At 32.3% G+C, this 16,365-nt stretch overlaps 2 protein-coding genes and 1 long non-coding RNA gene across 3 annotated transcripts in view; 2 read left to right on the top strand and 1 right to left on the bottom strand.

The window, feature by feature from the left end:
- Positions 1-16,365, bottom strand: part of LOC149900979 (uncharacterized) — a 149,083-nt gene that overhangs the window by 95,454 nt on the left and 37,264 nt on the right. The window contains exons 2-3 of the mRNA XM_090111548.1: positions 14,716-14,904; positions 4,995-5,040 (exon numbers count right to left, since the gene is read on the bottom strand). Coding sequence (XP_089967674.1) covers positions 4,995-5,040; positions 14,716-14,778 — 109 coding nt within the window. The 5' untranslated portion in view covers positions 14,779-14,904. The remainder of the gene's footprint in view (positions 1-4,994; positions 5,041-14,715; positions 14,905-16,365) is intronic.
- On the top strand, positions 5,496-9,124 carry LOC149900981 (uncharacterized). The gene is made up of 2 exons (XM_090111639.1): positions 5,496-5,739; positions 8,304-9,124. Exons 1-2 carry the CDS (start codon positions 5,559-5,561, stop codon positions 8,804-8,806), a joined length of 684 nt encoding a protein of 227 aa, XP_089967765.1. The 5' UTR covers positions 5,496-5,558; the 3' UTR covers positions 8,807-9,124.
- On the top strand, positions 9,298-9,767 carry LOC149900980 (uncharacterized). The gene is made up of 2 exons (XR_016457679.1): positions 9,298-9,343; positions 9,607-9,767. It is a non-coding gene; the product is annotated as an uncharacterized LOC149900980 (long non-coding RNA).

Raw genomic sequence — 16,365 nt, 5'->3', positions numbered from 1 at the left:
ATCGCAAAATGTGTTGGTAAGCGCATAACTCGAGAACGGCTGAACCGATTTCGATAATTCTTTTTTTATTATATTCCTTGAAGTACGAGGATGGTTTTTATGTAGAGAAAACGTAAATATGTACCACGGGCGAAGCCGGGGCAGACCGCTAGTACCTAATATGTATATTATTTGGTAAGTATATTTTTGTTTTATTTTAACAATATTTTTTGAGGCGGGTGTATCGAAATAGCATCTACCTATGAATATTTATAGTATTAATAGTTTAAACTTTAATGCTATAAAAATAAATTACTTTTCACTATTCAACAATAGGTACTAACTACTAACACCAAAAATTAAATATCAGCTGCATACGTAGGTACTACGGACTTACGGAGAAACATGTCCAAATAAATCCAGATCCAATTGCAATCAAAACCAATAAAACAAATAAAAATAACAACACTAATCTCAAAAAATTACACCCCAAAATGCAAAGTACTTAGCCCTACGTAAATCCCTAAAACTACTACTTAATCCCATAAAACTAAATATGCCGAATCCATAAATCTCCATCCGATAGCCATTACCGCGAAATCTATGTAAATAAAAAAAAATTCGTGCGAAAACAAACAAGTAGCGATGAGAGATTTATACTTAGTATCAAAATAGCAATTCTATGCACCTTTGGGGTCTTACACACTGTGCGAGGTGATAATTAAGAGATCGAGCTTAGCAATTTTACTTATAATCTTGTTAATAAGCTCACAATTTTGGTCAATTGAATGATCAAATCTATTAAAAACCATTTAGGGCCGATTTTTCAATGGTTGGATAAAACTTATCCGTCCAATAAAGTATTACACGATAATATTAAAATGTCACGTAAACTGCCAAATACGGGCAATTAGAATACGTTTTTAAAATGTTAGTTTTATACATTATTCGACGAATAAGTTTTATCCAAGCATTGAAAAATCGGCCCTTAGAAATATTTATAGTAAAAGGCGAAGAATATAAATGTCAAAATAAGAGACAGAAAAACACTTAAACCCATTTCAACGTCAAGTGAAAAGTTTCATAAGATCTCTGAAATTTACTTCAAAACATTTCACTTTATTTCATTTATTTTACCCATTAGCAAAATTACGTTATGAACGTGATGATGAAATATCGGATCATACCTATGGATATAAGTAAGTATCCCTCCTGTGCAACATCATACACGGTCCTTGAGCACCTATTTATACAACCAAAACATCGACATCGAATGCACAGTCGGTAAAGCGGGGATTGTTTTACGCTTATGTCACGCGTTTCTCGAAAGCCCAAGCTATTCTTAGCACAGATTGAATAGTAAGAAACAAACGATACTGAGAACTTGCTAATTAAATTACTATATAACCTTTTGACAGTTACAAGAAGGCATTAAGTCGTTTGTAATAGCTTTGGTATTTGGAAATCATATCGATTTTAATATCAATTCAATGTATGACGTTGTTTAAGTTGCCCTTCAGACGTCTCTAAAACTATCGTCATTTTCATCAGCAGAAAAGTTCGAGTTTTATCGATGATGTTGTTTTGTTGAGAAGTAAGTTTTGACTCTATTTATCGGAGGCCGTTTACATATTCTTAAATGATAGTTCATGAAATCCTACTAATATTATAAATACGAAAGTTTGTGAGGATGTGTGTGTTCTGAACTCTTTCACGCAAATACTACTGTCCCGATTACAATGAAATTTAGCACACATATAGAGGGTAATTTGGATTAACACATATGATAGGTTTTACCCCGGAAATCCCACAGGAACGGGAACTATGCGGGTTTTCCTTTGAAAACGCGAGCGAAGCCGCGGGCGGAATCTAGTATAGTATAAAAACAAAATTTTCCATGATTTCCTAGCGACCGGATAAAAATTGGCAATACAGTAAAGGTCGTTCAATGCGTAAAAGCTGATAGCATGATAACAGTATTGATTATGATTGAGTGCACTTTTGTTAACATTTATTATTTTATGTTTTTTATAAAATATTTTTTGTATTTATAGCGCTTAGTAACAGTATTAAATTGTAACAATACCATAGTGCAATTTTTTGTAGGCATGTATTTCTAATCTCTTGTTGTTCCTGTAGGTATAATAACGTGTAATAGATTTTTTTATATACAAACTGTAATATAGTATGTGATTCAAAATTTTCAATTAAATTGTATTTGTTGAAATTCTCGTTTTTATTGGAACTAATTACTAACATAACAATTACACTGATAAAATAAATACACTGAACAAAAATTGTTTAAAAATAATTCTTATAACCCATGACAAATATTGTAGAATCATTGCGGAACTTGCAACATCTTATATCACAATATTTAAGATTTACTATCCACCGTTTAAATAGGACATCGATTAATTTAAAACATATCCGTTAGGGATAAAAAGGGGTTCAAAAACATCCATGTATCAATGTCTTTACCAAGACATTAACTTGTCAACACCGGTAACCGAGTTCACGAGTTAAAAAGTGGTTTAGAAAATTTGATCAAAATATGTTTTCGATCGACTTTTAGTTTTTTTAATGTAATGAAATTGTATTTAAATCGTGTACTTAATTTCGTTAATTTCTCTAATATTATGTTTACGACTATACCTAGATATATATATATATGTATTTACACGCATCCTGTTTTAGATTTGTAACTAATGTGTGCGACGTGTGTGTTTGAAATAAAAGTAGGTATATAGAAGACAGACAACAAATAGAAAATATAACAATAATATTTAATGAATGTAAGTTACAGATCTTTCCTATTACAATTTACAAATATTTCTACTTCTAAGTAAAGATTCTGATGACCTAATGAAAAAATCATTGTACCTAATATTTAATTAAAATCTTATTATTTGTTTCCGTAAGTAAGTATGTTATTCTAAAGAATTAGGAACATTTCCATACAAAATTTCTGTATCCGTCTAACTCCAAAAGGTTTATAGAATGACCATAGTTCAACTATCGTGTGAGGTCATGACTTCCCACGCGAACAATCCATAGATCTGTCTGTATGTACACCCGGAATGGTTAAACCGTTACGTGTTAAAGGAAGAATGACCAGTATCATAAACTGACTTTCACATAACTGACGTGAAAAAAACTGTTATTTATAAACATATGTTAGTATGTACCTATTTGGAAAATTAGAATGGTATAGGCGGTTTCGCAGTTCTAAATATGTTCTGTTTAGCTTATCTGTCAATAAAAGTTACGGTTTAAGTATGAAATCTAGATCAAAAAATGTCAGACAGTCTTTCAAGAACAAGGTATCTAAATTGAGCATTCTTCTTAAGAATAAATTGCAATTTTGAATAATATTTATAGCTATTTTTAAATTTAAAAACCACTAAATTGTAAAGCTTTCTAAGAATCAAAATAGTAAAAATAATTTCATTAAAATCTAAATAAGGAAATGTAAATCTATATTCGTCCAGTATAATTTCGCAATACAAACAGGTAATAATGAAGTTATTAGCTAGTTATATAGAAAACAAAAGGCATTTACATAATTGGATGCAATTGTCTCTAAGTAGGTACATTGATTATGTGTAATTAGCTCGAGTAGGTATCGAGACGTGGCGCCAATGTGAGGGTTTTTAATTTTCCTTGTCATTAGTAGGTGTAAGTATTCAACTTTTTTAAAGAGATAATATGTAGCTAAAAAGAATGTTTAAAATATATAAAACAAACTACAATATTTATATTTACCATACATTACTAAAAAAAACGAAGAAGGTATGTTCTCGTCGTTTCATAATAATTCATCTCTCAGTTTTTTATCATATTCTTGTTATATTCAATTTTATCAAATTATTCCGTTCAAAAATACCCCAAAGAAAAGAAAAAGAAGGTAGACCCAAAGAAGGTACCCCAAAGAAAAGAGAAAGAAAACTTATTCTTTTATTTATTTTGTTTAATTAAAAATACTCGAAAACAGTTCGTTGAAAAACTTCGACACTTTATTTCTTGCATACTTATTGAATGCAAATCAGCCACTGTATACAACATAGTATACAAATTACAAGCATTATCAATAATTACAATTGTCAATCCGGATATTCGGTAACTTTTATTTTTTCCCACATTCAATTTAAAACTTTTTGAGCACGGAGTAAACAAAAAATGTACCTACGAACACGAAAATAAACTTCGCCTTTCGTAATCGTGTACCTTGAAAAATTAGACCAGTATACGAAGTAATATTTTATTTTTATACTTTGTCACTGCATAATATTATATAAACAGTCAGGTAATAAAATCCTCCTCTGCGTCCGTCTATTCGCGATTAACTCGAGATCTACTGTATTCATTTTCATTCCGTTTTCACCAATGGATAGCTTCTTAAAGTACCATCGAGGAGGTTTAAAACGTGTTAAGTTATCGACAACGCAGCCGAAATATTACGTAAAAAGAACTAATATTAATAGTAATATTTGTAACAGTCCTAAGGTCCGTCATGAGACGATAAGAATGTTAGCCAATAGGCGATTACCTTGGCGTTTCTCAGAAACTATGTAAGTTATGACATCACTGCATAATATGTGTTGGGAACGTTATTTTATTGCTATTTTAATTTTATTATACTAACAGGCATAAAGCTGTATAAACATCGGCTTAGTGCGAAAACAAGCAATTAATTACTATTTTTAGTATTTAACAGAGAATCAGAAATAATTAACTTTGCAATTAATATATTTCTAGCAACAGTAAAATCACGTGGTAACAATAATTATCAAAGAACACATTTATCCGTAGATTAATTAACCTTGAAAGCTCACTATTTCATACAAATTATGTACAAACGCAACAAGAAGATACATATTATATTTCTTTAATATTAAGGCGCCATTTTTAAATCCAGTAAGGATCAAGTTTAAAACTACACAAGTATCCGCCTTTGATAAGGGTGGCGAAAAACTCAGCAACAGTTAAAATATCCCATTAAAAATACAGCATACCTGCAACTGGTGACAACTTTCGCATGACACACCATCGCGACTTCCACTGAAAAGAAAGAAAATTGATTTTATTGTACGATAAAAATAGAGTGAGTACAAAAATAATCATAGAAAATAAAGTCTTCTAACAATTCATATCGAAGTAATAAATTGTATTAAAAGTTGCCTAGTTCCTTCCAGTATAATACGTTTAAGGTTTATTAATTGCCACATTAAATAGATAGGATTAATAATTCAGTGAAAATTCAACAGTTGGAAGCAGTGCTAAAATAATTATAAATGAAAACCATCACATGCCACACTTTAGCTCATTATTCCCAGTATTCATAAATCTGTTACTTTCAATTAACTCAACATAAATTATAACGCACAATCCTAAATTAAAAGATAAGCTAAAAAAAATACGACTGTATGCTTCGCGTCACTCGTGTCAACATGACGCGACGCAACAAAGCAGCACAATCGTTGCGCGGCGCGAGTCAACAGTCCGCCAATCCGCCATCTTGTGTTCAGTACAAAATCGGTCGCGACGGCAACCGCACGCCGCTTTAGTTGCGCCACAACATGCTAGAAATCAACCCCGAAAAGTTGATAAAGGCGATGAAATCTCGCCCCTCATTGTACGATAAGAATGATAGCATGTACTACAGCCATCGGAAACATAAGGAGCGACTGTGGCGCGAAATATGCATCGAAGTCCATCCTAACTGGGAGAGTCTCAAGCCCGTCGAAAAGGTCGAATGCGGTAAGTTGCGAGCTGTATGACGTTGTGAAAGTTTAACAGTTTTCAAAGTATGAAACTAGCACGGTGCTTCTACATTTAATGGTTCGGTTTATACAGGCGGCTTCGACTTTGATCTAAACAACATTTAGCAACGTTGAATTCTCGGGCTATTATTTATTAATTAGTCATTCAAAGGGTACGTGAATCATGTTTTCGTGTTATAGTTACCTATGTATCTAACATAGATTAAATAAACACAGATAACAAATATGTCGGAACTGCCAAATACCGGAAGCGGATATTATGACCAGAGTGAGATAGCATGTTGCGAATTGTCATCGAGTTAGCAGATAATAAATGTTAATTATAGACGTAATTAGTAGTGTAATTACGTATGTTATTTTTAGAAATGTTCCTGTTTTGTCTTAAAGAGATCGTTAGCCTCTTTCTTAATGACATTTTGGAGCACATTGGCATTCGGTTCGAGGTTCATTGCCCGGTGGGTGCATACTTAGTATTTTGTGGTTTCTCCGAACGTAGGCGGTCATAAATCTCGATTTTTATGGGCATGCTATTGTGCAGTCTGTGCTGCGTTTTAGAATTAGATTAGCAAATGGCTGCAATAATAACACATGTATGTCGTATGTTATGTAATTATGAAATGTTATGTTAAATATGTTTTAATTTACATAGATACATCACATATTTATCGTTATAAAAATTATACGTACATCGGATAATGTAGTGCACTGATTCGAATTTTTCTGAACTTTAAAAAGGCTTTTATAATGAGTTTTTTTTATTTATTTGCTTTACTGAAGTGTTGAATGGACCTTATTAGTTTCTATTGTATTCCCCAAGGTCATGATCAAGGTTTGTTATCGTATTTTGCGTAATAAGTAGGGGCGTTCACACATCTGCTTTGAAATTTGAATATGTTGTTGTAGTTAACAGTTTGTTATCGAATTTTCATTAAATATATGTGGATAGGAAATTGAGTATAAAAATGAATGTTAGTTATTGGCTTTAGCTTCCTAACTGACGATATTTATATCGGTTAAGTAATTTTAAAATGTTTGGCAGCACACAGAAGGCTGATGATCACCTACTTGTCCGTAAAGAAAAATCTATCGGTAAAACAGATGTAAAGTGCATCTGCCCCATACCCCACAAATGGACACGGGAATTAAATTAAAATATTTGAGTTGCAATAGACGGTTAGCGCAGAAAATGAAGGTCGCGTATTCGAATCCCGACGTTCCGCATTCCGCCTCACGATAAAAAGATCTCTTAAAAATTTCAAATATCTCCCAGACTTGTTTTTACAAACCCTCGCAGACATATCAACCTTCGTGCAAAAAAAGTGATTTGACAAAGAGCCAAATTGCAAGACGGCTCGAATAATATTTGCATACATTCGTATACGCTGGTCTTTTTTCCAATTCTTTTCGTATGACACTTCCGTTTTATTTCATCATTGGTTCGTTCGAAAACAATGTATTAACCCAATAACCTGTGATGGTGAAATTATACGGAAATTTTGTCGATGTAGCCAGGGAATTCGATATTTTTCACGATAAAGGAAAAATGTTTGTACTTTTGCGGTTATAATGTAGAGAAAGTGTTCAAAATAAAGGTTTCATTCATAATATTTCTGCTCATTAGTTTTACCACAGACTAATAATAATATACTACGTATACAAGTTTAACTTATTTTTATTTGTTAAACGTATAAGACGAGTCACGAGAGTACTTTGATATATTTGTACTTAATACAGTTTATTTATGTGAATAATTTGGTAATGTTGACAGGTTAAACAGTTAATGTTATCAGGTAACGAAGACAGCTCAAAACATTTTTTAAACATATCCACGTAAATAAGGTTTTTACCTCCTACGCGTGACCTATACAACCAATTCTCACGGCTTCTTCAAATTCAATGAGCATAACAATTGGATATCTTTAGCCAATAAAAATGTACTAAAATGTAAGATAACATCAATTCAGAGAAATATAACATTCGTAAAGTATCATAGGAGTGTTGGAATGCTTAATCCTATTTTATGATTTTAAGGGAATGACTTTCTGTTTTATCCGACTTCGACAGCGAAGGATAATGTTTTAAACAAGTTTTTGATGATGACAGGCAGTGTTGTACTATAATATTTTTTTTAGTTAAATCTGTCAATTTTTTTTCATCATGTGATTAACATGGTATAAGCATCTTACTTAGAACTTACATATACTACATCATACTAATAGTTTAACACGCAATATAGAAACCTAAGAAATTAATGTAAAGATTATATAGGCACCTATAGCATTTATCAATTTTGGTTCCAATTATTTGTAACTACATTTAATAAACATCAAAATTTCTCTTAATTTTACTACCAAAATTATTTAAAATTAATTCGGACATTCCACAAAAACATCACTATCGTAAAAGTAAAATTACATTTAATACGCAGTTAACAGCGCCATAAAACACATTTGATTCCGTAAACCGTTTCACATTTAATTTCACCGTCTCGTAAAGTTTTATTCGTTCAATACGAAACTTTAATTTTCTCTCACATTTCAGTTCGAGACATGCAAAAGCGGTGGAAAAGCCTGCGGACGTGTTTCACGAGGGAACTAGCGTTGCAAAGAAAGGAAAGGTTCAAGGAAGAAAACTCTATACCGACCAAGAAACGGAAAAAGTATAGTTATTTCGATGCCATGAGTTTCCTGCTGGGCGACAATCCTGAACAGTTCGAATTGCGAGAGGATGACGATTCGAGCGACCCTCTCGACGATAAATTCGAAGGAGATATAGAGTATAGCTTCAACGATGGACACACAGAAACAATGAATATAGCAAATATAGTTCCGGAGACGTATGAAATGCCACTTTATGAAAAGAACGAAGAGTTTGAAACGAAAGTGCTCAATGCTATAAAGGAGATAAAGACAAGCGAAGACAATGATGACGACAAACAGTTCATGATGTCGTTGGTTCCAATGTTTAGGAAGTTCACTGATAAACAAAAGATAGAAGCTAAGATTGAATTGTTGAAAGTAATACAGAGGATAGGGTTTGAATAGTATATAAAATAAGTAAGACTCAGTTGATAGTTTAAGTATTTTTATATGTATGATAAAAAACAATTCAAATAGTTTTTAAGATTTCTTATATGTATTGATATGATTGTAGATGAATGTAGAAATCCAAATTGCGGAAATGTACCGGACATATTGTTGCATTTCTGTTTAACATTATTGTTTCATTGCTTATAGTTTAATTTGTATGTTATGTAAACAAGGGACCTTGTTGAAATTAAATGGAGTACTAGATTAACTTTCTCTTCTATAACATATCTTATGTAAGTCTTTCAAAATGTTATGTATACCTAGAGTGGGCTTATAACAATGTTTATAAACACAATTATAAATGTTTTCCTCTTATTTAGATCTTTCAAATGGTTATGTATAGAAGGGTTTTTTGACACAAATTAAAAAGATTCCTAATACAATGTTCTAAAAGTTTATTTGACAGATTATAACTGCCACAGATATTCGAGCCTATGTCAAATTTTATTATTATTATCACGTAGTTCATAAAGAATTGGCTGGCGTCCTAAGGCGCGGGTTAAACACAAGCGGCGCGGGCGCGGGCGTGCCATAAGCGCACCTCTTGAATCTGTTTTGCACCACGTCCTTCTTATACATTTTGTATGAAAGAATTTTGGACAGGCGTCGAGACGGCACGCCACGGTTGTGCCAAGGTTGCGCCAAGGTTGCGCCTTTCCAAAATTATTTCATACAAAATGCCAATAGCGCACCCGATGCACGCCGGCAGCGCGCCCGCGGCGCGCCGCGCCGCTTGTATATGTCCCGCGCCTAAGAGTTCTAGAAATCTAGGCATTGAGATGTCAAAGTGATAGATATTGCACTATCTAATGTCATGCAGATGTGTGTGATAAGATTGTATTACTGTGTGATAAGGTATTTTCTGTTTTATTATCACGTTTACGTACTTGTCAGAAGCAATAAATGATATGAGATACCTGTTGCATTTTATTGATAAGATTCCTTTTGTATTAGTTTTGTTTTATCACAGAAAGTATTATCTTACGAAGTTCTGCCAAAATAAGTGGAATGATAAGAAGTTTCTTTATTGTATATTATTCTTCTGTTTTTGCATCTATATAAATAACTATTGTATAGGTATGCAAGATCTTGATTCGTTCTCAGAGCGAATAATAAATACTAATCTTTCGTAATGTTTGTTATTTTAATAAATAAAAAAGCATAAAATATTTGTATATGTAATTAATTATCTGTCATTAACCGATACTATATTTGTCAATGTGACGTAAAATAAATGACAATTTAATAATTATTATAGATTAGTGATGCCTTTATCATTCCTAGTAAACTTTGCTAGGCAGGTAGAAATTAAAACGTTTTATTAGAAATAGTTTTTAATGTTTTATTTCAAGATTTTTTAGTCTAGTATTTTCCTTTTCTTGGTGGAGTAGGAAGTCTCAGGTTCGATTCCTAGGAAGCGTGATTCGGTCCGCTACATTATTTTCAACAAAGAAACTTAAAAAGCAAGGTTTTTCAACAGACGAACAGATTAACAATACGATTATTACAACATTTAATTAAATAATTTTACACTCTATTTAACAGGGTGATCATGATTTGGCTAATTGATTACAAAAAACTTTCTGGAGATGGCAAATAATTAAAATGACAATTAAAAAGATAAGTAAGAATCTTTTAACTCCAGAACCTTTTCGGTAAGTTTTTTCAGTGTATTTGAAATAATGAACAATTGCGTATTTAAATTTGATACACAAAATATCTGAAATCTGAATGTCCGTTGTTTGTTAAATTAAATAAATTTCTTACTGTTGTTAAATTAAATAAATCTTTTACACACGAATTATCTAAAACATTGATTGATAAACTCTAATTACACGAACCTAATTACGGCTAGCGAATAAAATGTATCCGTCTGACTACAATCCACAACAAAATGACACAGTCATGGTTTTAATCAAACCACGGATCGGTTTCCCCGCTGAACTATTTTATCAGACCAGTGGATGATGAAAAATATACCTACGTATTTTCTAGTTTTAGTAAGTAAATTACGTAGTAGGCACAATTTTCGATTTGATATGAGCGTCATTGAAATTTAGCAAAATGCAACATAGTATAAGTATGCCCATTGCTCAGCCATTTTAACAATATTTAGTACCTACCCACTTCCATTTATTTTTAAAAACGATTACAAAATTGATTGAAAAAAAACACTGAACATTATCGAAATACCTACTGGAAATTAAAGTAAGTAAAAGTAGTACTAGTATTAACTATTAAAACAACAATCGATTCTTTTTATCTGTATACCGAACTAGGTTTAAATAACTATGTATTAAATTATTAATTATATATATTGACTAAGAATAGGTAAGAATATTTCATATCTTATAGTATTATTACACAACGTTGCAATATATCTTCGTTGAAGCTGTTATCTTCATATCAATTCATTACCTCAATGTAATCCAACTCTTATTATAAAGGTTGTTTTAATCAATACAATTAATGCATTGTTGATATTCTAATTAGAAATATTGCAGCGTCCTTGATTTTGTATACCTAAAGTGGAACGTTCAAAGTATAAACTAATATTACTTGTAATAAACATTTTCATTTATTTTATTGCATTCAAAAAGAGCAGTATGTTCTCATATTAATAGAGAATTCCTTTATATATTATAATACAAATTAATAATGAAATGACTCGTTTTGAAAAAGTCATTAATTCGATTTTTAGGGGTTAAAAATAGTATATTGACTAAATAGGTAGTACTTATATTATTAGCTAGCGCAGCTTTGCACTGAGATAAAAAACAGAACAAAATGTTCATCAAATCCGTTCTAGTTTTCACGCAAAGTAACAACCACTTAAAATACATCTACTTTTCACATTTGAATTTGCGATTATTATCATACTTTTCTCTACTACTGCATGTGGATTTAAATTCTTTATAATACTGCTACTCACTAGCTGTTTTTTAATTACTTTTGCACTGCGTCTCCTTGTCCACCAGGTTGTCTGGAAGAGATCGCTGTCTGAGCGATAAGACCGCCTGTCGTGCTCTTTTATTAATTAACTAATGTATTTTGTCCTTATTTGTACTTTTCTCTGTGGTGCACAATAAAGTATTTTTGTTTGTTTGTTTGTTTGTTTAGCTGCGCTCCGCGGTTTCAGCCGTGTGGCTCCGCTTCTGTTATTCTTAGCGTGATGATGCCTTCCTCGATAAATGGGCTATCCAACACCAAAAGAATTTTTCAAATCTGTCAAGTAGTTCTTGAGATTAGTGCATTCAAACAAACAAATAAACTCTTCAGCTTTTTAATATTATTAGTAGGATGATGTTTGATTTAAAATGTTGATATGTTTACAATACAGTAGCATAAAACAGGCGGAAGCATCATGAATCACAATACGATACGATCGGCAATGACTAACTATAGGCGCTAGCGAATTCACTATTGTACATGACACACATAATAATTAAACTTTGATAATCGATCGAATTGTTTGAGGCGCCGACGATTGTGTGAACATAAAAGTTTGTATGTATGTCAGTTTAAGTAATGTGGTATCGGAAATGATTTGTCGCAAGATCGTTTTAGTTGTAAATGTAAACTTGTATATGATCCTTTTATGCACAAACTGTGTTTTGTTTAACAGTGCATTTACGTAGTAGGCGTAGAGCATTTTTTCGATGTTCTTATTGCGTTCGAAAAGATTCTATGCAATAGTCTAATACTGAACAACATTGAATACGAGTTCGCGTTTACATTCTCAGAAGAGATCACGAAATATGCTCATGTTCGTTTGATGTTTAAATGCACCGTTAAACAGTCACTTTTACATCAACAAACAATGTTTAAATCATATTTAACCAACGATGTAATACAACAAACGAATCTTATTCTACACTGTATCTATATTTAAATCAAAATATTGTTTACTCGACACCTAAATATTTACAAAAACCTATAAAATGGCTCATCAAATATGCCTATTGCAATAAATAGAAAAACCATAGCGACACTTCATTTAGCGAAGTAATTTAGCAGCTGGACGTGAGCCAACCCGTATCTTATGCGAACTCATCTCCTTGTAATTTGGCTGCGACACTTTTTGTTACTGTTCTGCTTGCATTATGTTTTTATTACGTTCATTTCAATGTGGAGTTGCGAATAACACTATATTTTTCAGCGGCTAAATAATACTTATTGTAAATTGTAATAGTAAAAAGGCCAAGAACAGAAGTTTTTTATTTTTCTCTATCGTTGCGATATTATTTTGTAGAAGCATTTGACAATAATATTACCAAGTTTAAACTGGGTTAATAGAGCAATAAAAAACTCTTTTTATTGCTAACAAGTCACCTGGCAAACGGGAGGCGAAAGACCCAGGTTCGAATCCCGCCTCATGATAAAAAAAAATTCTATTCTTATAAAACTTTTCTCAAGACCTCTATTTAGTGTAAATACGTATACTAAATATAACCCAAAAATGGCATGAAATCTCAGGATCAATGTGACCACACTTTTTGCAAAACAAAAAAGGGACCAAAAACAAAACTGTATAGGTATCTTGATCAACAAAAGCGCATACTAAACTTCCCATGAAATATAAACACACCTACAAAACCATTCCGTCAGTGCTATTAAGAGCTGTAAGACGATCCTAACAAAGCAAAACGTGTGTGCAACTCGTCCCAACTTGTCGGTACAAGTTTGCGATTCAGGCTGTAGGATTCTGCAGTATAGGCACTAGGGAGTAGAATTACAATCTCATTAAAACTTACGGTCTATAGGAATTAGGACTAATTAGTACTTCTGGTATGGTTATATTGTATCCTTAATCCGTTTGTTACAAAGGGATAATTTTGCTTGTCATAGAGCTTATTGACTTAACAGTTTTCGGGAAGCCCCTTGCTCTGGGCAACTCTGGGGCAGATGCATTTTACATCTATTCCACTAATCGATTTTCTTTGAAAAGAACTTAATAAACCAGTCCTAGATATTTTACCCTAAAAGTACCTACCACCATACCAAGAAATATTTATGATGGTACATAACAACAACGTTAAAAATATCGATTTTTAGAAATCACTCTAGAATTTTCCGGAATCTACACACACACACACACACAAACCTTATCACATATTTCTGAATATCAACACGATACCGCTGATATGCAAACGATGTTTAAACAATCTAATATGCACCCTATATTATACGATACAGGATCGATTTTTATTTACATTTGCAGGTATGAATGATTATCGATGAAATATAAACCTTATTGGAAAGAAATATGGGCTAGTTTGGGTCCTGGATGAAAGTTTTAGTTGTAAAGTTGCACGTGCCTTATTGTGTGACCTTTGAATGACCACAAATTCTAAATATTGGGTTCAATTCAACCATTGTGATACCTATGTATTACGCAGAAGCTAGTGTCAAGTATGGACTTAGTAATAACCGAAATTGTTGGAATCAAGTTGCTCTTTACGATCAATTTAACCAACGGTTCAAGAGATTTAATAAATAAAACCACGGTTATTCGAAAACGTAGTAAAAAATTCGTTTTGGTCGATTTAAAAAATTAGGTTATCTTCTATTCGTGACACATAAAGATGGTGTATATTTAAATTAAACTATGTATTTCACATACAAGCTGTAAGTATCTATATATCGATAAATTTTTCATTTTTGTTTACGCTACACTATTTATGTGAGTAATCAAAACATTACAACTACAAAATTTGTTTAGATTTTCAAATTAAGATATATATATATAAGATTTTCAAATTATTTAAGCTAAGCAGTTTTACATATTATTATTATGATACATAGATGTTTATCTAGCCTTAAAAATATAAACAATTAGATCAATAATTGAATTAACATCTTACCTTTTTCCCGTCGCGGAACTTGACAGTTCCTTCGATGATCGAAGTGGCGGGAGTGTCCGCCATCTTGGATTTTAAACGTCACGAGCCGCGATAGCAGCGCCGCTGTGGATTCATTACGAAACTAGTGGTATTTCATTTGGCACCACACTATCACTTACACTGTTTTATCACTTCACTGATACGGGCTACCTGTAACAAAAAAAATTCATTTTGTAATTGCCAAATCGACAAACGTGTGAAACAACAACAAATAATAATAGTTTAAAAAAACTAAAAAACACGCTTTTTATAGAAAACCGAACTAAAAAATAGAAAATTTTATCAAATTAGTGTATTGTCATCGGTCCTCAATAAATCTACAAAGTTTGAACGAAATCTGACCGTTTAAAGTGGGTCAAAATCGCGCCCAAAGAAGTCGGTTACAAACATACAGGTGAAGCTAATATAAAGCGTGTAACTATTGCATGACAAATGCAAAAGTAGGTATGAACAATTTGCGTTATCGAAGTTACATTAAATTCTTATTAATTTTTAAATGAATTTAACTAGTTATAGAATTTTCGACGAGCTAAAGGGACACGCGACATTTCAACAGGATAGGAAGGTAGGTACACCGTATAAGCCTCGAAGTAGGTATTTGCCTTGACCCAAAAAAACACTAACTCAGTATAAAAATTTGAATACAATTAAACCTTACCTGCAAACAATACCCAAAGGTTTAAATTAATTTCGATACAAAGGGTATAAAGGTTTGTTTGTGCGTACCCTGGGGCTCGCTGGGGTGAAATTAAAAAACTTTTCAATCAATATTTTAACAACAGCTGTTACTTGTTACTGTTTAAATAATACTTTGACAATTATTTAAAGGGCGGCGGTCTTTGCGAAACTTTATTAAATTTTCGCAAAAGTTTTATTTGCTGTCCTTACTTTGTTAATCAAATTTACCGACGTAAGGGAAAATTTTATGTACTCAGCAAATGATAGATCCTGATATATACGAGGTTTATCTTTATTAATATAAAGATATATAACTTTGAGCAAAGTCTTCGAGAAACTAATTTTAAACCAATTAAATAGTCATTTTGCATCAAATGGTTTACTGCGCGCCAAACAGTATGGTTTCACAAAGGGGCGCTCTACCACTGATGCCGGAGTAGCTCTTTTGTCACATATATACAAAGCAGGGGAAAATTCAAAGAATGCTTTGGGGATATTCTGCGACCTTTCTAAGGCTTTCGACTGTGTAGAACATTCCACTCTATTACGGAAACTAAATTTTTATGGTATCAAAGGTTTAGCTCAGGATCTCATAGCTTCATATCTTCAGAACAGGGTACAAACCGTTGTCGTTAATGGAGAGAAATCTCGCGGTGCGCCGATTAACATAGGTGTTCCGCAGGGATCTATCTTAGGACCGTTTTTGTTCTTAGTGTATATTAATGACCTACCTTATTATTTGCAGGATATGTGTGAAATAGTACTGTTTGCAGATGACACCTCATTAATTTTTAATGTGGATAGACATGACACAAATGTTGACGAAGTAAACTCTGCTCTTTTACGCATATCCAATTGGTTTAATGCTAATAATTTACTATTAAATACAAAAAAAAACAAATTGTTGTTAAATACAAAAAAAGGAATATTATT

The sequence above is a fragment of the Colias eurytheme genome, chromosome 17 (assembly GCF_061535395.1).
Source record: "Colias eurytheme isolate Ceu_HAF_F1 chromosome 17, ilColEury1 Martin Lab GWU primary, whole genome shotgun sequence".
Taxonomy (NCBI): Eukaryota; Metazoa; Arthropoda; class Insecta; order Lepidoptera; family Pieridae; genus Colias; species Colias eurytheme.
Note: the sequence above shows the minus strand (reverse complement) of the source record. Positions and strands in the feature narration are given on the sequence as shown.